This window comes from Chelon labrosus (assembly GCF_963514085.1).
Source record: "Chelon labrosus genome assembly, chromosome: 5".
NCBI lineage: Eukaryota > Metazoa > Chordata > Actinopteri > Mugiliformes > Mugilidae > Chelon > Chelon labrosus.
In genome coordinates, this window is record NC_140341.1 from 15,342,659 (window position 1) to 15,364,955 (window position 22,297).

The window sequence follows — 22,297 nt, forward strand, 5'->3', positions numbered from 1 at the left end:
GAGTGGAGTCGGCGTTACAGCAGTGGTAGGTAGGTGGCAGTAGTGTGACGCTCCAGTGTCCAAGGACAAAATACTGACAGCAGGAATACTGACAATGTGTTGAGATAATTTACACTAAATTAGTCATTTTTCTGTTTAATTTGCCAGCACAAGATAACTGACTGTTTGATTTTTGGGAAAGATTTGGACAGATGGTCCTAAATCTTTTGAAATTGCTCCTGAAATCAGGTTTTAAATCATTTCTGTTGAGTTTATGGTTGATTACACTGTACATCACTTGTCTTACATAACGCAGAGAGGTGCTTGAACAATAAACCCCTTCGTGACAAATGGCATACGAAGGTCGATAAATGTCACAGACGTCCAGTCATTAAGATTCTTTGCCGTAAAGAGATGAGGGTACGCCGCTAACACAAACATAACAAGCAATCAGATGTTTTCCTTCACAAACTATTGACTAATATGTGTATGTATTCAGTTGTACTGTGGTTGGCATTCAGTCCAAGAGTCTCCTGACATTTACAAATGCGTCTTCAGGTACTTATAACAGTCCAGTTATCTCAACAAATACAGCGCAATCAGACGAGATAAAAAAATCTTTCAAAAAAATCATTCAAGCAATGCACGATTTTGGTATAAAAAGTGTGTAGGGATAAAGTATATTAACATATAAATACTGTACATACATCTGCAATACAGGACAATTAAATAATAATCGCTAAGTTCTAGTGGGAAGTTTCTATCAAATGTCACTACAGTGGAGGAGACGAGTTAAGACGGACCCAGTTCAAAACACGCACTTTTCTATCCTAACATCACACAATCCTCGAAGCTCTCCCGTGCAGGCACACGCTGGCACATGCGAATGAAGGAAGATTTGCGACGGTCTTCTGTAGTGCATAGAGGAATAACTGAACTGTGTTCTGCAGATGTCAGGACAGAGAAATCCCCTTGTTTGCTGTCTCTTAAGATCTTTCTCCCGGGACGAAGACAAAAAACACAGATATTCTAAGACTACAAAAAACATAAGTTACAAAAAACAGTACAAAAAGTTCATTTTTTGAAAAAGTCAGCAGGATAACAGTTTCGTGAGTCCGGAGGAGCAGCGCTGGTCTGCTGTGCCGCTGTTAAACTGAGGTCTCTGACTGGAGCAGCAGTATAAACTTGTGCGACTTGGGGTCGATGTATTCTTCGGTCAGGCGGATGTAAGGGATGCCCTTGACGGTGATGGCTAAGGTGAAGTCGAGACACTTCAGCAGGAACTCTGTCCCCTCCTTAATGCCGCTGGTGACGGAAGCCTCGCTGACCAAAGTCCACTGATCAGCCATCCAGCGCTCAGGTCCGTACTGCAGGGTTGGACCGGGGGCCAGGTAGGCCTCGAGGAAGGCCTAGCAACGCAGAAACAGAAGCTTAATTAAAACATATGCATGGTTCAAATGAAATTAAAATTTTATTACAGCCTAAAAATGTCTGAATTGCATAGTTTTGACCATCATTCCTAAATGCAAAAACAGTGTTTGTTGTTGAGATCAGATATCTTTTTATGAATAATAAGGGATCCATAGCAAAATTTTTATATATATGGCTTTATTGTACTCTATTTAGAAGAAATAAGGTAAAGATGCATAATTCATAACTGCAGTCCTCGATTCTCTCCTGACATTTCCTGCCTGTATCACCGCTGCCACTGTCAATAAGAATAAATGCCACAAATAATGAGCGTCAGAATCAAGGGTCCCAGATCTCAGCACTGAGAAACACAAAGTCATCACAAGTGACGCCAAGATCCCCTTTTCTTAAAAGAAATTCGGATACAACTACAAACATCCAAAGCCGCCCTGACCTTAGGGCTCATGTTATTGACCAGGCAGAAAGCCAGGTGCTTCTGTATGCTCTCCATGCTGTGGCAGTGCTGCCTCCTGGTGGTGCGGAGGTACTTCTGCAGCGAGCGAGCCATCGAGGGGAATATGGCCAGAGCCGCCTCGCGCACGTCCATGATGTCGGAGGGTGTCGCGCGCTCGTCCTCTTTTTTCATGCGGCGGACGTGCGTGAAGGCCTCCTCCACAGCCACCACCAGCCTGGCACACACAGAACAGTTAGCACACCAACAGCTAGGGTTTTACTCATCGATAATCATCAGTGCGTATGTAATGCTGCTGAAGTAAGAGCCTTTTTAGATGTATGCCTTTGCAGATGTTTGCTTTAGACGTAGACCAAGAGAGAACACTGCTCCATGAAAAAGCTTTTAAAACAAATTATTATGAGGTTGGATAATGCCACTGCTCACTGATGAATCTCCAAAGAAATTCTCGTAAATTTTAATATTTAATTGAATAGGAAATCTATTGCCTGTTTAATAATGTCCAACTGTGCAAAAATGACAGAATGACAACATGTTAACTTGAGAAAAATATGTTTCACTTAATTATGCAAGGGCATTAATAAATATTAATTGTTGAAAAGTGTTTGGCCTAGTTCTACAACTGGCTTTGTGACCTTTACGTTAAATTGACTTGAACTCAGCAATACACTAAATCAGCATGTAACACCGGGATCAAATTTACACTCTGACATTTTGTTCCCACCTGGCTCTACGTTTGCGGACCCTCCTCTCGTAGTCGGCCTCTTCGTAGTACAGCTCATTGTGCGCGCTGTCTTTGCGTTTGCGTTCTGCAGCTGTAACCATAGCCCGTGACTGATTTCCATTACCAGGCTGAGCCCCCGCCGTGCTACCTGGGGCTGTGGCAGAAGGAAAGGACAGGGCTAAATTGGTTATATCAGTTTGAGCTGGAGGAAGCGACCCCCCCCCAACTCACCGGTCCCTCACCAGTGATTAATGGGCTATATCTTGGTCTGAATCATGGAAGGGAAACCTCACACTGGAGGAGGAGACTGATTTTGTCACTAGAGGTGTAGAAACAACTCTGAATCAAGCTTTTTGGTCAGTTTTATGCCAATCTGATCCTCCACTAAGGACTGTGCATCAATCTTTGTTACACATCTGGGGCAATCGGCCAGTCTCTGTCACAGAACATTTTAATAATAGAATTGAGAAAGGAGGCAAGCAACCACATTTCTTCACAGATACTGATGTGGAAACCTTTTTATTAAGGGGGGTTGGGATAAATATTCATTATTTTACACATCAAAGGCCATAATTCTAGTCACATCTGTGAATTTACTGGTTTGTGTAACACACCCACCAAGCTAAAGGAGTTCTTTGGGTTTTCATTGTGATTTACTTCATATTCAGGACAATCAGTAAAGTTAGGGGGGAGATTTAATCCTGCAGGTCAGGTGGGGGGTTATAAATCATTTATGAAATCATCTGCATATGTGTGCTCATGCTCGTGCGCGCAGGTGAAAACGAGACACAAAAATAAAAATAAAACAGAGCAGAAACACCATCCGCCGTGGAACGTGCCGCCACGCAATTTGCACAAGAAGCATTGTAAATATTTTTCAACAAATAACGCGCCGCTCCTTTTACCTCCTGGCCTACATATTCACGCTGTGAGAAGAGTGAATGACTGAATGAGAAAGAGCCAGAGCGGTGCGTGGGGGTTGATGAGGAGGAAAAGGATAGAAGGAGCGGCGGAGCTGGAGACGTGCAGAGCGGGAGGAAGAAAAAAGAAATGTGGGAGTATGTGAGGAATGAGCGTTACTCTGATGAATTATTTAAGGCTTGAAATTCCACGGCCCCCTAGAGGCCTTTCCGCCCGCACTTTGATAGGGAAGGGGGTGGGGTGGATGAAAAGTGCTATGAGGACACCATATCCCATACTGCATCCCTGCTATAGATCAACAAATCCAGAGTGTTGTGCAGCGGGTGGTGAAAGGAAACCCTTTCAAATTGCAGGGAAGAGTGCAATATGTGTCATTACAGGATGTGAGTATGAGTGTGGGTGCGGGGAGGCAATATATCAGGAAAACTGTAGCGCCACAGTTGGAGTAGCTGGAGTGCTTGCCACTGATGCAGTATATACATTAACGTCAGAGATGGAGGCTTTAGAGTGCAGCACAGTGAGGAAAAGGAGAACTGAACCGTGAAATAAGCGGCTTCCTGTGATAAAGTGCCGTGTAGAGTGATGCCAAGGACTCTCATCATCCGTACTTACTGTCCAAAAGATACCTTCTCAGTTTGTTTTTAAAAGCTGCTCGCGAAAAGAGAGGAGGATGGAGAAAAAAAAAAAAGAACGTCACCGCAAGAAAGTGGAACAAGGGAAACCAAAGGCGACAGAGCGGGCGACGTCAGCAGAAATGTTGCATAATGTATCAGGACACATGAGGCGACTAACCATCTACGTTGTAAACCTTTAATCCAGCCAGGTGTTTGGCAGCCCGGTGCTTAGCGGCAGAGAGAAGGGCCGGGTTATGGAGCGGAAAATCTCTGTAGTAAAACTCCAAAATGGACAGAGCAGCCCTCTGGATGCTGTGTGAGATGAGAGTGAGACAGAAAAAATAGCAATAGGTTATACAGTATTTGACAGCTAGCTATTTAGCAAGTCACTTCTACAACACCGTGTGATCGTGAATTGAACCGGAGATATTTTATTCCATGAATTCTTCTTCCTTGTCAAAATCTGCCATCTACATTACCCACAATGCACCTCCACTACCGACAGTTCAATCAGAGAACTAGGCAGCCTTGAACCGCTAATCTCGGACAGCAATAAAATAGCAGGATGCAGAAGTCTGTCATGTCTTCTCGGCCCCTCAGATTCTTCTCGTATCTAGACTTGTAGTCTTCAACCAAATCTGAATCAACTGACCTCATTTACAGTGTCACCTCCCTCTGGAGCCACAAAGAGCTTTATACTACCTTGTTCACATATGCAGCTGCACTCCTCGACAGTGATAAGCTGCAGTGAGCTGACCTTAATGTATAAAATCAATGCCTCCCCTGTTAGTTATCTTAAGCTATTAATGCAAAGTGTATGCTGAGTTGGTTTCATCCTCGTGTCTGAGTCCTAATTTCTTGTTCATCATCCTTCAAATTAATTCTGAATCAGAAGAAGATTCATTTGAAACCCATTTAGTCTCATCGCACAAAGCTTACTTAAACACAGACGTTGTCTAGTCCCATTATGATGATGCATTTGTCCAAATCAGAAGCAAAATAAGTTAGCCACAGGCTGAGAGTCTGTGTCCGGCACACTCTCCTCCCTCCCCTTTGAACATTTATAATAGCCTCCAAGCCGAGGAGACTGCTGGGTAACTCAATTACTGCCGGTGCCAGTCTCCCCTGCGGACATGAGCCTCCAATTACACACATGCTCCAACAAGGAGGGTGTAATGACTGCGGCCAAGTGTCATTGTGTGTCTCCGTGCAAGCTGTACAGAAAGGCTGCTTTGTTTCACACGAGAATCTTTAAAAGGCCTACTTTATTCATGTTCCACTGGGAATCACAGATGAGGTGCTCACAGTACAACGACCTACCTGAGCTGCCCTATGTTGTAGTGACGCGTCTCTCCGTCTGTGGAGCGGATGACGCACACGCTGTAGCAGGGCTGGAGGTGGCGGAGCTCCAGCAGCACCACGGCCAGGTAGTGAACAAACAGCTGGGAGTCCACGAGGGACACGGCAAACTGCACGATGCCGTGGTAGTCCTCGTCCTGCTCAGAACACAACACAGGTTCAGTGAAACATTAACTGCCGCTTGAAAAAAAAAATAAAGATATTAAATTTAATTCAAGCGTTATTTAATCCGGTTTAATCAGGAGAGACACCGGCAAGACAGACAGTAATATTGAATTACATACAATACACCAGACAATGTCACAAATTCAGAAGGTAATTCTGAATTTGTGACGTTTTCTGGTGTAATCAAATGCAATTAAACAAAAGAATGATGAGAGTGTATAAAGGGAGACTCTTGGGAGACTCTGAGGAGCAAGCTCAATTGATCACAGGAAAATAGCTATTTAAAATAAAAAACTCTCATAATTTACCTTAAAATCTACCTTTAACATACAAATATGTACGAATATGATACAGACTTTAACTATAAAACTTATTTTTTCATTAGTTAAGAGTCACTGTTTGTTAAACATGTAATATTTAAGGAATGATCAGTTGGTAAAATGTTATTTTTTGTTAATATTTTACTGCAGCATTGTCGTTACTTTGATCACCATCTTTTTTTTTCCAACAGCATAATCTCAAACCCACCTGCGCATCAAGGATCCGGACCCCATAGAAGAGCCAGTAAGACATGGTGAGCAGGAGTGTGAGCGTGGTGAGGAAGGCACGATACACGCACATCCTCGGCAGGCTGGCCCGGCCCGGCCGCAGGAACAAGGCCCAGATAGCCACCAGGAGAATGAGGAGCTTGAAGGAGATGGAGAGGAAGAGGCCCTCACAGGCGGAGCCACAAGCTTGCAGCCTGTCGGGCCACATGACCGCCGGAAGGAGCAGGAAGACCAGGGGCGTGGCCACGACCAGGAGCCCCACGCACGAGCCCACGGCCAGGGGAAGGTAGCGGCGGAAGCCCTGGGTCCGGTCTTGTATCTCCTTCCCCAGGCCGACCACCTCCTCCTGGGAGATACTGAGCTCTGAGGTGCCTGTCACAGCGGTGGTGGTTTCTCCCCAGTTATCATCCTGAAAGGGAAAATGGACATTGTCTGTGTTGGCACTTAAACGGCCATATCACAACAATGAGCTGAACGACACTTAAAGGCTTACAGTATTAAAGGGGAACTACTGTTTTTTACAACCTGGACCTTATTTCTGGCATAAAATACGCTTGTTTACTCACCCATATAACTTTGGTGTCATTTGGAGTAGTTCGTCAGATATTTACATCCTCGTATATCCATATAGTGGGAGTGACTGGGGCACCGAAACGCTCTAAATAACGCATTATCTGCCGCGAAACTCGTTCATTTCACCAATATTTTATTATGATACGCTAGTGCTATTCCCCGTTCAGTCCAGAGTTACCTGTTATCATCAGCCGGGGTCTGTAGATTGACCTACTAACCTCTGACCTGGATGATGTCATTGCCTGTAATTTGCTACTGCTAGTTTTTTGTAACATGGCTGAATATTTGTCCGATTCAGAGGTTGTGGACGACGACTTTGTTTATGATGGACGTCCTTGCCGTTTTGAGCCAGAGTATACGGATGAGGAGCTCGTTGAAAGGAGGATGCGGAGGCAGAGAGAGAGAGGAACGGCTGGCCAAAGAACAACAAACTGCTGCATGTCCGCAAATAGATAACAGGTAACTCCGGACTCAATGGAAATTAGCACTAGCGTATCATAATAAAATATTGGTGAAATGAACGAGTTTCGCGGCAGATGCGTTATTTAGAGGCTGCATTTTGGTGCCTCGGTCACTCCCACTATATGGATATATGTGGATCTAAATATCTGATGAACGACACAAAATAACACCAAAGTTATATGGGTGAGTAAACGATCGTATTTTATGCCAGAAATAAGGTCCAGGTTGTAAAAAACAGTAGTTCCCCTTTAATGTCGTGAGCACCTTTAACACACTTTCTGGTCATCACTACTGTATTGGGACATTTTAGAGACCAATATGTCAAAGCCTGGGCGAATAAAACCCCTTTAAAATAACAGAAAAACACACAATCCAGAGCCCATGAGGACCTTGAAAGTCAAATAACAAAAAGGCCTAAATCAGACGGACAACAGCACCTCTACTAACCTATTTTACTCCCTCCTTTGTACGTGAAAGCTCCACAGATTTAATGCACAGTGCACACAGCACATAGTTCACGTTGGATTTTCTTGGAGTTTTACCTCATTAAGGCAAAAAATAGTCCAGCTGAAGTAATGCAGGATGACAGGACAGGATGTGCAGTAAGGTTCACGCCGGCAGAACATACGAAAGCACACACATTGAATAACGACAACAAAAGCTGAAGCTTTCCATGCCCATCATTTCAAATTAGAGTCCTTTTTATAATTTTTTTTTATATCTAACGTCAGGATCATTTAAAGCATAAATCTCTCTAACAAAGAGACACAAGGAGAATACATTAGTGACAAGTCTACTACTTGAAGATGCATTTAGTTTTTTTGTATGCCTGTCTTTGATTTATGTAATTAGCCATTCATTGTCCCTCACTGAGTTGTAGCAACCACAACAAATCACAGGAGAGGCAGCAGCAGAGAAAGGGACGAGAGCTCAGAAAGTGACAAGACTGAACAAAAAAAAAAAAAAAACCCTTGTGGCTTTACACACACACACATGCACACACACATACACCTGAGCACATCAAACAGTACGTAATGCCATATGAGCCCGATGAAGCTGCTGGGAAACCAGACAGGCTGTGAGTAACAGAGACAGAAGACGTCACGTTGCTTCTCACCTGCCTCCAGCGTGTGTGTGTGTGTGTGTGTCTCAATGTAAACTGGGTCATTATAGGCTATTAATGAGTTAAAATAAGCTTTTACAGATTAAGCGGACCCAGCTTCTATTTGTGGAATGTGAAATTTCCATATTTTATGAAATGAAGCATCAGTACGAATTCTGCCCTCCATTATGCTTCACAGCCAATTAACTCATGCCGGAGGAGGAGGGGATGCTAGGAGGAGCCCGGAGATGAACGAGCATGAAAAGAGAAGAGGGAAGGAAAGTCAGAGAGGGGGATGGCAGTGGTTAAGGTGTAAGACAGCAGTAGATGAGTAGAGGGAGAAAAACGGTTGGGTGGGGTGGGGTGCCGAAGTATTTAATCCTAGGTATGTGTATGCCAGACTAATGCGTGAAACCAGAGGTCAGCTATATACTGTAGGTATAATGTCAGCCCCATTTAGCGTCCAGTCTCATTTTTATTCAGCTCACATCGACCCTCTTTTGCTCCATTTCGTTCAAAAGCCGACCCCCACTTTCCAGGGTCCCAACCTGATAATCTGTGAGCAATCTACATCATTCCACTCTTCAGTGCAAGAGCGGTATGAATACATAAGTGCCATCCTGTTACCTGAACAGAGATGCTGAATAGTCTTCAGTAAAAAGAAGACTGAAAAGGCTGGCCTTTATTTTTTGTGCGAATGGAATAAAATGGAGTTTTTTTCAAAATGATGCTGTGCGAAAGCATGGTTGGACACTTAGAATTAAAAAAAATGTTTTAAACTGTTTTAAATGAATGAACAGATGATGTGTTAGTAACCTGAAAGCTCAAGGTGTTTTGTTACACAGAACCGTTTGAGAAGTGAACCTTGGAAAGCGTTTGGAAAAGGTTGACTTTCAAATATACAAACCATCTGTCTATCACTACTACAAGTTAACTTCAAAATCACCCAAATTAAGTTGTAGGAGTGCTCTGAAGAGGAAATCCACGGTCTTCGATAATCTTAAGAATCTCAACATCTTTACTTGACATTGGGGGGTTTTATAAACTATTTTAATTCTGTCGGTTCTCGTAGGCTTTTGTTTTTATTGCTATGTTGCATTAAAGTCTATGGTCAGTAATATTCGTTTAAAGAAATATTAAAACCTAGCCTGGAAGCCTGACATACTTCACCACCCATAAATTGTTTGTGGAGGAAAGCTGGTCTTGGAAACCCTGGTTATGCAAAGGGTTATGCTGTGATGTACAAAAGAGTGACAGAAACGTTGTCATAGCGTACAGTAGGGGTTGTACTAACTAGTAGACTTTACTGCTGTGCCATGACGCTTTAAGCATCATGCCGACTAGTCGCCGATCACGTGACAATAACAATATGGACGCTTCCGAGAAGACAGGTGAGGAAGTGTGTGGAAAGGAAACACTTCATTAAAGAAGAAGCCCATACTACCGTGACATGCAGAATATGTAAGTCAGTCCTGAAATACAACAAATGTACCACTGCAACGCACACTCATATGAAAAGACACCCGCTAACGCTAGCAGAGGAATGGTCCAACTCCTCCAAGAAGGAGGTAAATTTCATTCAAAGATATCAGACCCCCTAGCTGCAGTACACGGAGAAGGCTTCAGAGAAATATCACTTTTATTTTTTTACCTGGCTACATTATCTCATCGTATAACATGCTGTGGAGTACTATTAAATGCTATTGACGTTGCTGAGTTGCAGCCTGTTTTTATACAGGCTATACATATCTGCAGGGTACAGTATGTGGCGCATTAGCTGTCTGTTCTCAGCAAATGTGTTCAGGTCAAGAATTTAGACTTTACTGTTGTAAAGCATTATTTTCTACTGTGTTTTTATTAGTGAAGCCATCAGCGACTAGCCACTGTCATCACATAACAGCTGACTTTAAAAAAATCTGAGCCTGTGCAATCCCAACCGCACAGGGATTCACGCACGTCATCCGCAAAAAAATGTCTCTGATTGGTTGCAGGACTATCCAACTGAACAGGTTGAAACACAACCCATGAGTGTTACCAGACTAATCGCAACTAATCGTAATCCAAAGTTTACGAATGTCCCCGTAGGATGTATTCTGCCATTGTGGTTTTTTGAATGAACAGTTGCTTCACAACCACTGATATTTTCCCAAAATTGCACAGCGGAAAGCTTTGATCTTTTGAATCGTGCAAGAATCCAGCCTCATACCTCATGTTCTATTTATACAAGTATTTGTATTTGACTTTTTTTTTGTCTTTTCGCAGTGATCTGGGAGTCTCCACTGCTCTCCTGGCAGCTCAAACTAAGCTTCATAGTGAAAAGACTGATGGGTCAGCGGTATCAATCTTTTCACTGTGTTAAACTCCCTTAATAAAAACGCTTCATGATCAAAGACAACAGGAGGCGATATGTCACAGAGCTCGTCGGCTTTAACCAGCTCAGACTCGAGAGAGGAACCAGACTGCCCGTGTCCCCCGCTATGTTACTTTACTTACTTACTTTGACTGATAATGGTGAATAGTTAATAGCTAATAGCTCATATTCTGCATCACATTCTCTATTTGGGATGCACAATCGGAACATCTCATTCTCAACAGTCTCTCTGCCAAGGCGTTAACACAGACGAGCTTTCATGCTAATGTCTCATTCAGAGGAAGCAAACAGTGTATCGCTGAATGAGCTAATACACTGTTAAGTACACCATTAAGCCTCAGTGGATTAATCTTGGAGATTAATGATACACTAATCAGACCTGATCTCTGTATACAGTGAATGAGCAGGAAGGGAAAGCATCAGCGTGACACAGAGAAGGGCTACAGCGGAGCGAGACTCTTGTTTGGCAGTCTTTTTCTGGCAGGGATGTGTATATGGATTACCACTGGACCTGTTCTAACATCACAAAGCACAACAGTGAGCTGCAAAACAGCCACAGCCAAGGACCAAATGCAGCGGCTCTGCCTCACTATCCAGGCTGGAGGCTCAAATCTCATTAACATGTTGTGTTTTTTGTGTTAGTTAGGGTATTAGCGCCATAGTGTGTTTTTTTCTTTTCTTTGCTAAAATAAGTCACAGGGCTTTTAAAGCTTTTCAGAAACCTGGCAGGTCTTCAGTTGACTACTTCCTTTCTATTGTGAGGGCTGTTTTTAAAAGGGCAAGGAAGCAAGTTGTGAAATGCTAAATAAAAAAAAGAGTGCCATACGCTTTGGCGTTAACACTGTGAGGAAACACACAAGTCACAATGTCGCACAAAGCAGCGCAGACAGTGTCACTAACGGACTTGGCGCCCTCTCTGTGACTCATTCACTCTCTCACAGGCACACACAAGCTGCGCTCCGAGACCGTATCCTTATGTCATAGGCATCCGTGTAAACATAGAGGATTATTCATATCGTCTTTCCTCAAAGTGCTGCTTGGCTGGGTGCTAAAGGCTAATCTCCATCTGTGGGAAGGCGTCTCTGCACTGGAGACCAGTTAGCGTTACAGCAGCTCTGTTATCTATCTAACAAAGCTGCTCTGCGACGCTCTGGTCGGAGTGGACTTCAGTGGCGGAGGGGATGGCCGTGGCGCTGCAGATGCCTCGGTGCCACTTGGACGCGCTTGTCTGGAGGGGCCATCGCAGCACAATGGCAGATCACCTTACACCGGCGACAATGGATGCAAGCAGCAAGCTGACAATCACATGCCACTGAGGAATGTGTCTTTCCCGCCAGAGGAGAGACGGCAAAATAGGTCAGAAAGATCAGAATCACAACAATTAGCTCATTAGCTGGGAAAGTACATTTTAGAAGTCAGCGTTACCTACAAATATACAGCTTTTGTGCAATTATGTTAAGCATAGAAACTAATGGGACATACACAGTGAGAAAACGGTCTGTTTATAGTCTCAAGTAGGTCAGAGACGCTGTTAAAGCAGCCAAAGGCAGAGTTTTCTATAAAAAGCAAGACCTATCAGTGTCTCTGTTTCTCACTCTGGTCCTCCTTCCTCCTTTTCTTCTTTTTACTTCTCTTTTCGTATGCTTTAACCTTCAATACAGTGCCCCCGGTTAACTACAAGGAACATTTTGGAGACATTTAGCTTAGCTTAGCATAAAGACTAGAAACATGATCATAATATTCGACTGAACCTCTAATCCTTGCGCTGACATAGACAACCTGTCTTTCCTGGTGCCCATCTCTAAGTCTAAATCTGATTTTTTTGAAGGACTGGTTCCAGTTTGCTTCCTCAAACCCATCAGACATGACAGCTACACCCAGTAGCTATCACACACAAACGCATGCACCGTACCATAGAGCTGTTCAAATCCATCCAGGCCTACAGGGATGCTAATGCACTGACCTATTTGATCCCTTGTCACTACTGTTATTATTATGTGTCAGGCTGTGGGAAGCCAGCTGTGTGAGAACAAGTTTATAAGGTCACGGCGCAAAGATCATACACGGATTTCTGCCCTTTCTTGTTTTACTCTACAGGAATATGATCACAGCAGGGACAGCTTCAAGGTATGCTTCACAACAAAACACATTATTTGGTCAGGTAAGAGTTTTGAGCAACTCCCACCTACACACTTGACATCAACAAATACCTGGGCGTCATCTCCCTGTTCTGCTCCCGGAGAGGGTTCTCCTGGCAGCGGCTCTCCGTTGTGAACAGGCGAGTCCTGGGACGGCGTGTCAGGGGGGTTGATGACGACGGATCTCTCAGAGCGACTGCTGTCTTTGCTGCTGCTGGCTTTGTGTCGCTCTCGGCTTCGATCTCTGGGAATTGATAAGTCGATTTACTGATAGTCAGGGAATTTACCAAACATTTTTTGGTTATCACCCCTAAAACTGCTAAACCCTGGCTGCCTGTGCAAATAGGTGAGTTAAATGTAGATAAAAAAAAAAATTCATGCACATACGTGTATACGTAAATATACTGGACCAATAAAACTGATTTTCATTTACATCCACAATTGTGAAAATAATAAAACTGTTTGTTGCAGCCACACAAAGAGGCGATGGAAGGGAAAGCAAATAAATATGTGAGAGTGACAGGCGTGGAATGTGGAAGGGGCAGGACGAGGATCAGATGAATATCTCATTTTCAGGCTAGGCCGAGGCAATCACCGAAATAGGTTAAAGCTACTCAGCTGTGACGACCCTAATCCAAAAGCTTTGTCCATCTCAATCTCTGGCTCGTTCCCTCCCCGTCTCTCTCTTATTTGGCTACAACAAACATGTGGGCCGCCCTTAACAGAAGGCTCACACCGATCTCTCAAGGAATCATAGTAAAAACAGCATATGCTCTGGACAGTTAGACGGACACAGGGGAGAAGCAGACGGTCAGATGGCGATTAGACGGGAACACATACCCATGTCTGTTTGATCTCCCGGAGCGGCTGGAGTGATAGGAGTAGCCAGAGTGGGTCGACTCTGTGTCCATTCCAGCGGAGTTCAGAGCCGGCGATTGGGCGGGCGGGCGGGGGGTGGGTGAGGAGAGACTTGTCGTGTGGCAGAGAGGGTAAGTTGGCAGCAGCGTTCAGGAAGAGGAATGGGTTGCTATAGAGACAGGCCACAGGAATCCACGATGACTGACATCTAGCCCAGAGAGCAGCTTTGGTAACCACATTGACCTGAGAAGCAAGCAGATAGAGTGAACAGTATGAGGGTTGCATCAAAACTTGTCTGCAACATGAAACAAATTATGCATCAGATATACAAGATAGGCTTCTGCATTTGTGCACAGATAAGATGGATGTTTAGTCTGTTCTGAACAATAATTTTGTCCCCTGCGCTCTCAGCTTGGAATAATTTACAATTCAAACTTTATTTGGAAAAACTGACTTAACACCATACATTCAAATGCCACAATTAACATGTGTCCCATTAGGTTTCCAGGAATGTTAAACAGGCAAGCTAGTTTTTTATAGCTCTCAAATCATTTGTGTGTGTGTCAGTGTGTCTAAATGCTGCCGTTTTGGCCAGATCTCTCTTGTAAATAAACCATCTCAGGAGACTTTCTTGTTAAATAAAGGTGCCATAAAAATAATGCAAAATCCTGCATTTCTGAGAAAGTGGACACTAGTGAATCTCGACATCACAATCTCCACCGCCATTTAAAATGATATTTTTTCTTCCATACTTTTACCCATACCCAAAATTAAGGTATCAATTCTCTTTCAGTGAGCACAATTCTGGGAAATAAATCCTCAAGTCTTCATTTACTTATTAATCTTGGGCAAAAAAAAGACTAATCTAAACATACTGAGTCAGAAAATACTGACAAAATATCCACCGTGTGTACATTAACCTATTTTTCCCATTCTTAGATTTACAAGTCCCTCTCCATCTTGTCATTACGAGATCAGACTGAATCTGCCAGACTCACTTCCCGAGCCCTAATGTATGTCGTGTGATGCATGCACCGGGATGTCTCGGCGCCTCACCATGCATGACCATTCATTTAGACCCCAATCTACACCCTGTCTGTCTCCCAGCTGTTGTCCTGACAACCATCTGCCAATCACCGTCCCCCGGCTCCGTCTCATTTTGCTAACCGGGATTATTCTGCTCATCGTTTACAGGCTGTTTGTTATCTCTGTGGCCAATGGTGCGTATAAACAATCAAACAGCCTGTTCAGCATATTAAGACGCGAATGCCTCGGAGATCATGTTCTTAAAATAATGCTTACAGGAAGACACTGCTATGTAGCTGTTTTCCATTATGGTGGAGTCTTTTTTTTTTCTCCTTCCACTACCCATCATGGAAAATGTCCCTGGTGCACATGAGAAATCGCAGATTTTCCATTAGGGACAAAGCCATAAAATAGATGTTAGTTATGCAGTGTCATTATCACAGTCTTTAAGATTACTTGTGTCATCATCCAGGTGTGCAAGGAAGCTGTTAATGATAAAAGGAACATTTTTTTTTCTGTGAGTGCAGCACAAGTGGCTGCGTCTGTGGAGATGGATTGAAAGCAGAGGGACATAATGAATTTAATATATGCAGAACTTCAATTAATAAAACCAAGACACACCACCGACTGAATCAAAACTGATGTTGCAGGATAAAAATTGAAACACAACCCAGAGTTTTAACAATAAAGTAATCTGCCTCATATCTAACCCACATCTGGAGCGTCCACTGTTGCCTTGGCAACGCTGGAGGCAGGAGGCAGGAGGCAGGAGGCCACATCTAGCAGCGATAATCAATCACCCCTGCTGAGAGTAAATTTGTGTGATACACTTAACGTGTGTGTGTTAGAGAGTGAGAGCAGGGGGCGGCGCAGCGAGAGAGGGCACAAAGAGCAAACAATAGCTTCTCAACACAAGCAGCACCTCTGCGGCTAAATGAATATGTCTGTGATTTGAATAAAAGCCGTTAACCCCCTGAGTGCTGACCCCCGAGCGCGTGGCAGCGGTATGTGGGCCACGACCGATCCCACCGACGAGCCACTCATGCACAAGACGAGCATGAAGAGGCATCAAGAAACAGGCCATGTGGAAAATCGCAGCCAGGGGGTAAGAAAAACTATCAGTTACAAACCAAAGATAACTATGAATAAAGCATGCGGGAGTAACAACGTGCATCAGAGACGTTCGGCTGCCTGCCTACTCCGAATCCAAAAAGTAGTCCACTGTGAGGGGGTGTGTGAGGCAAATGCATTCTCTAGCGAACCGCAGTTGCATTGCTGCGGACCGTTCTGCTTGGCTGCACAGGGAAGAGACTCACGAGGGCAGAAACTGACACTAATGTAAAACAAACACTCATTAATGCGTTGGTTTAGCGGATGGAGGCCGCAGCACAGTGGGAGCCACTGTAATTGCACATAGCCCTGCTCGGAGACGCATGTACATGCGGCGTTATGGACACGTTTTTTAACAGAAACATGTGAAAGCTGCAACATACGATAACACTTTGCAGCAATTTCCTCTTCTGATTCCAGTTCATCAATTAACACTGAAACCTGCACATGATTTCAGTGAGGCGCTCGCCTTTGAATCTGGGCAGAGAAAGAGAGGTTCAATTAAAGTGTCCAGTGCAGTGTTGGCACCCTGAATGGCAGAGATCAGTGTCATTGCTCATCTAGAGCACATGCAGAGGCCTTGTTACCATGGCATCTGTGCCCTCCCTCTCACACCCATTAGGCCCCCGTGCCTTGCCTCCTTCATGTGTGCCCTGCCCCGGTGGCATAAAGCCATAATCTGGATGCGGCAGCTGGCTGTCTGCTGTGGTAGTTTATTTATTTTATCGGCGGCTTCGCAATCTCAAAGCGATCTACAAGCTACAAAGCCACTGGGACGCAAAATAGCACGGACATAGCCTGTTAAAATGGGCCTTCAACTAAGAGTGCAAAAGCCAGAAGACAAGAAAAGCCCGCCAGTAGTCATGTTAGAGGACCTGCGCTGATCCAGCAGTATGATAACAAATGCATAATTTAAAAGTAACAGGGGAAACACAACTAGCACATAACTAACAGAGCCCACTAATCTGGGCAAAACCTCTCTGAAGTCAAACAAAGGGTGACACAGTGTGTGCCAGTGTTATTTATAGTGATTACAATCTCCAATCCCTCCATGGACTTCCGATAACCCCGAGGAACAGCTGTTTGTTAACATATTAAATAAACCCATGGCCCAAAGATGCATGAAACCTCCAGCCGTTTCTCACATTTCACTGACCTTACTAGTCAGAGATAGGATCCGGGACTTGTTTTCTGTGCGCTTTTTTTTTTTTGTTTTTTTGTCTTTCACTGTTTGCTGTGACAACTCTGGCATTTGCTTCCAGGCACAAAAGTATTTGCTGGATATGTTCGGGCAGCAAACCTGTGACCTTTGAGTAACCGGATAGAGCCTCAACCGCTCCCGCCCCGCCGTTGTTTCACACCCACACACGGAGTCAAAGGAGAAAGCTAAGACCTGACACAGTTCTCTGGAATGCAAACTTTAGTCCGCTCTGATCCGCTCATGTGGAACTAAATTAAAGTACAGTAGGGAGAGAGGGAGGGAGGGAGGCAGGCAGGGAGGGGAGGTGGTGCTGGCTGTGGAAGAGATCCCTCAGTGCATTCCTACACGCCGCTCTATAATGCATCATGCATTGCACTGTGCTACCCAAGCTTTGCAGGATCCGCCGCTTTAGCCTGAAGGTAGCTCCAGTTCTCATTACACTTCTATCTCCTCCTGGCGCACTGCAATGCCAGGTCAGAGAACACGGTTTAAAGGGAGAACAATGGCACAAGCACTGCCACCTTCTTTTGATCACTCATGGCAGGACACTGATATCCTCTCCTCCGCTGGATGAATCATGCATTCAGCGGGTTCCCAGATCTCACAGGGTCCTCAAGCTCTCCGCACAGGACCCATCAGCACTGCTCAATAATTAAACAAGAGTGGCTGCGCTCAGTTTCACCGCAGCATCATGACTCTCCGTGGGAGACGGCGTCAGAGGAGACACGTGAAGCCGCTTCAGTCATAGTAACACCTCATCCAGCTGTGTCGCCTCCAGACAGCTGCTGCTGATGGCGATGCCCGCAGAGGCAGCCTGGCCCTTTTATTTTACAGGCTACTGGAACAGCAAGGGATGTCACTCCTCTCTTACACAGCGGCTTGGGTTTGGGTTACATCAGATCTCGTTTCATCCGGAAGCCATTCGACCACAGGAGGCTTGATAATGTACAATCACCTTAAATAAAAGCGTGCGTTCTGCTGGCGCGCGTCGTTTTTATTTACGCACGGGATCAGCGTCCAAATAAAAACCAAAATGTAAGCCTCCATTATGAACACGGTTAATGATGCTGTGTGATGAGAAGGAGCCCATGCCCCCCCTCCCACGACGGTAGCATTGAACTTCATCAGTAAATCCTACATATCGGAGTGTCTCCAGCTCTGGGCACTCACAGCCTACACCCGGTGTTCTCAAAGCAGCATCATGATAACGGATTTGTCCTACCTTTGTCTCAGAAGTGTTTCATATTCCTTGTATACTGCGTCCCCGTGTCGGTGAATCCGCCGTCGTCGCGGTGCTGCTGCAGCTGCTCCTGATGTGAGGCGCGTCTGTGAGAGGCTGCTCCCTCATACGAGACTGGCCATTGTGGTTAGCAGGATCAGAAAGGGAGGCAGCATGGATGTACAATACACTCAAGAGCACTAGAATGGAGTATTTTCTCCCGTGGCCCACAAGAGGTCGTCATTTAGAGCCGTGAGAGGCCTTCAATGAGAGGGGGGAAGTTGGAATATTTCACCTGAAGTTTAACTCATCCACTTAAATTATGACTTCCTTATTTTTTACTGCATTATGATTATAGGATGCATGCTGAGGTTCTCTGAAGGATTACCTCAATCAGAAACTAAACGCCCATTATGAATATAAATTAAGGGATAATCCGTTAAAATACATTAAGTTATTTAATCCATTAAGGTTTTCATTAAAACAGCTTATTAAGTATTAAATATTAAGTCCATAATCATTCATTTGGAAGCCATTTGTGGTCCAGCATGCAGACCCAGGGTGCATCCCCACTTTTGCTTTAACATTCTGACACAGTCCTGCACTAAATCCTCCTTCATGACTGCGCTAATGTTCAGTTTATGCTGATGCAGTGCAAGAAAGGTGGAAATTCAACTGCATGATGATTTTGGAGGACGTGGCTTGTGGTGCTGTTACACTGCAGCGAATTGAATAATTCTGGTGCAACGTATTTTATTATGCTCTCAGTCTGTCTGTGAATGGGGTAGTTTGTAAGCGCGTGCTGTTGAGTGTTTCTTATGTATGTTTGTATTTCGTTCTTTATAAAAGCATGGCGGTATTGGGTATTTTTCAAGTTTGTCGTATCACGCATACAGTGGCAATGAATTTCTATTTCTGTTCGTTCTTGGACCCAGGAGTGTTATTTAGCTTTGTCTGCTGACTAGAATGAACTCATCAAGATAATAGGAAGAACAACAATATACAATTCAATAGTGCTGCAAACCTCCAAAATAAAAAACACATTTGAATCAACAGCATTCTCAGTTATTTTAAATATGCTCTATACCGAAGCTACGATTTAATGTAGGATTAGTAGCACAGGATTATTGTTGTATTAGTCTGCATTTGTTGTCACTGGTGTACCTAATGAACTGGCAAAAATATTCACACAAACCCACGTTCAGGTCCTGATATGGGCTTCACGTGGTCACGATTTCTTAAGTGTCACATTTTAGCTGATACCATACATAACGTCCATTAATTCATTTACATATAGTCAAGAAACAGGGTCAGCTAACACACCAGCTTAACTATAAAAGAGAGGCCCAGGACCTGCATGTGCTAACTAAGACTATCTCATCTGGTTACTGCTGCTATAACTGATCTTTGGAGACATAAGCTGCAGCAGAGGCTTGTTGCATGGGCCTGCCTCGGCTGGCTTCTGCTTTGTTCAAACTGCCATAGGGCCTTCTATCTCTGGCCAGATGACGGAGACCAAATGTAAGGGAAAAAAAGGATGTTTTTCGCTATTATGAAATGGGTCACTTTTGCACGCAGTAGAAAAAAGGGCAAGAGGGGCTAAGGCTGCGAGAAAAATAAGACTGAAAGGGTTGCGGTACAAAAACTAAAACATCCACATTAGTAATGAGCAATTTAGTTCACTCTTAACCTTGAACCTCGACAAACTTATTGGCAAACACATTCAAGACACTTTTTCCCGAGTCAGTATGAATGAAAAGTAAAATACTGTACTCAATAAATGGAAATACAGCAGTGATACAGCAGTGTTTGTAGTAGCTCAAGGAACACAATCCTTTTAAAATTCCCCCCACAGAGCAAGCAGCCCTTAATGATAAAATTATGACACAATTGTCTCAATTGTTTTATAGAAAGGCCTTTTTAAGTGGCAGAGAACATATGCAAGAAACATCTAATACTGTATTTTAATGGTTCATCAGAGGTTGAATCCAGCTGAGGGCAGTGTTGCTCCTTTAAAAAATATCAAATCTTTACCGAACTGAAATATGCAGGAAGTGCTGTTTTACATATAATGCCCAGAATAACATAAAACACACCCAATACTCAGGCTTATGTCATTTTAATTCCTATTTTCAAGCTAAAACTATGCAGGATATTAATCAAAACTGTACCTTCATTACCTTCCCTGCCTTATTTATCATCATATACAATATCCAGGCGCCCCCTATCCTCTATATTCTTAGACATAACGATTGTATGCGGTGCGTAGGCCAGTGTGTGGCGTGTATAATGTGTAGTCTGCGGACAAAGCGCAGTCACTCTTGCTGCTGGAGTGGGCACGAACAATACCTTGAGCCCCTTGGGTCACATTACTCTGCAGAGAAATTCACATAAAGGCTTGATAGGAGGAGCGTGGCCTCTGACTAATGGAGAGGAAAAGCAAAGGGACAAGCGGCTCCACATCCACAGCTTGATCTCGTGCGGTATAATATATAATGTGCAGAATGTCAGAGCCGCACATGCTCAGCAACTTATCTCTCGACTCTACCGTTTCACTAAATTCACCGGCGCCGCTCATATAAACAGAGCTGCAGCAGAAATGATGATAGGTTCCTTTCCATAGTGTGGTGAAGGGACTGTTTTTCCTGCTGTGGATATACTGTATATAAAACATTATTCGGAATACATGATCGTTATTTTCTTTTTTTTTTGCATCTCAAAATTTTAATTTCCATAGGAATTTTATGGCTGAGCTGCAACATGCCACACTAGCATACAGTAGTATACACCAGTATACAATATTGGAGATAGGAATGCATTTATCAAAAAAAGGTTTTTGGTTGTTTCTTTTGTTCCCATTTGGTGTATGCACGCGTGCATGTGTGTGTTTTTCTTTTTAAACTTCAAAACACTTGCATTTTTTTTTTTTGATTTAGTGCTGTTGCACATGAGGTAAAGGTTAATGTAAGTACAGGTTATATTTAGAATGCTGCTCTGTCACTTTATGCATGTTTTCCTAATGTTGTGCATGTGTTAACTTAACGTCTGTGATTTGTGTATTTGTTTTATGCCTCAAGGCCTTTTGGTGATCGTCTGCCCCAGCTGATATGCACATTACACTTTGCTGAGTTTGGAGGAGGTGCTAGCTTTGCACGTAGCTGGGTTCAACAGAGATACATGATGACGTAACATAACATTACCACCTTCCTAATATAGTGTAGGTCTCCCTTGTGCCTCCACAACGCTTCTGACTCATCAGAGAATGGACACGGTCCTTCTGAGGGTGTCCTGCGGTGTCAGACTTGTTCCAGTGCATCCCACAGACACTTGATCAGTTTGGGATCTAGTGAATTTGGAGGCCAGGTCAACACCTTGTGCTGTTTTTCATGTTTTTTTTTTTTTTTTAGTTGTTCTAACCCATTTTTGTGTGTGTGCCTGTGTCAGGCCACATCCTGCTGGGGATGGCTGCTGCCATCAAGGAGTGTCATTGCTATGGGGTGGGGGTCTAGGTAGGTGGTACATGTCTAAGTAACATCCACATGAATGCCAGGGTCCAAAAGTTTCCCAGCAGAACATTGTGTTGTCACAAGATGGTCAATGTTATTTACTTCTCCTGTCAGTAGTTTTAATGTTGTGGCTGATAGGTAGAATTTTGTTCGTCTTATGTTCATCCACCACTAAAGTGAACACACATAGAAAATTAGACCATTTTTCTTTTCAATTTAAATAAATGTATTTACAAATAGGTGCAAACAGGAAACACAAGGCAGCATATGTAAATACATAGACAGCAATAGTATAGTAGTTTGACTCACAGATATAATATACTGCAATTTTCTAATTAATTTCATTCATATCATCCTTGTTGTGACATTAAGTTTACAGCCCTACAACTGATTATTATAGATCACTGTGTTGCTGTACTCCATTGGGTTAACACATGTGGAATTCCTCAAATCTTGTGACATTTAAAGTTGCTCTGTCGTGGCTGGTTTTGAGCTGCCATCCTACCTCAGTCCATCCTCCAGCTGTTGGTCCTCACAGC

The 22,297-nt window shown here is 43.7% G+C and overlaps 1 protein-coding gene across 1 annotated transcript; it reads right to left on the minus strand.

The window, feature by feature from the left end:
• Nucleotides 1–120: 120 nt before the first annotated feature.
• vangl1 (VANGL planar cell polarity protein 1) lies at nucleotides 121–13,749 on the minus strand (the record flags this gene model as incomplete). Its single annotated transcript, XM_084544097.1, has 9 exons — nucleotides 121–1,388; nucleotides 1,844–2,078; nucleotides 2,586–2,739; nucleotides 4,119–4,154; nucleotides 4,299–4,432; nucleotides 5,441–5,616; nucleotides 6,173–6,601; nucleotides 12,911–13,082; nucleotides 13,679–13,749. 9 exons carry the CDS (start codon nucleotides 13,747–13,749, stop codon nucleotides 1,128–1,130), a joined length of 1,668 nt encoding a protein of 555 aa, XP_084400223.1. The 3' UTR covers nucleotides 121–1,127.
• Nucleotides 13,750–22,297: the final 8,548 nt, after the last annotated feature.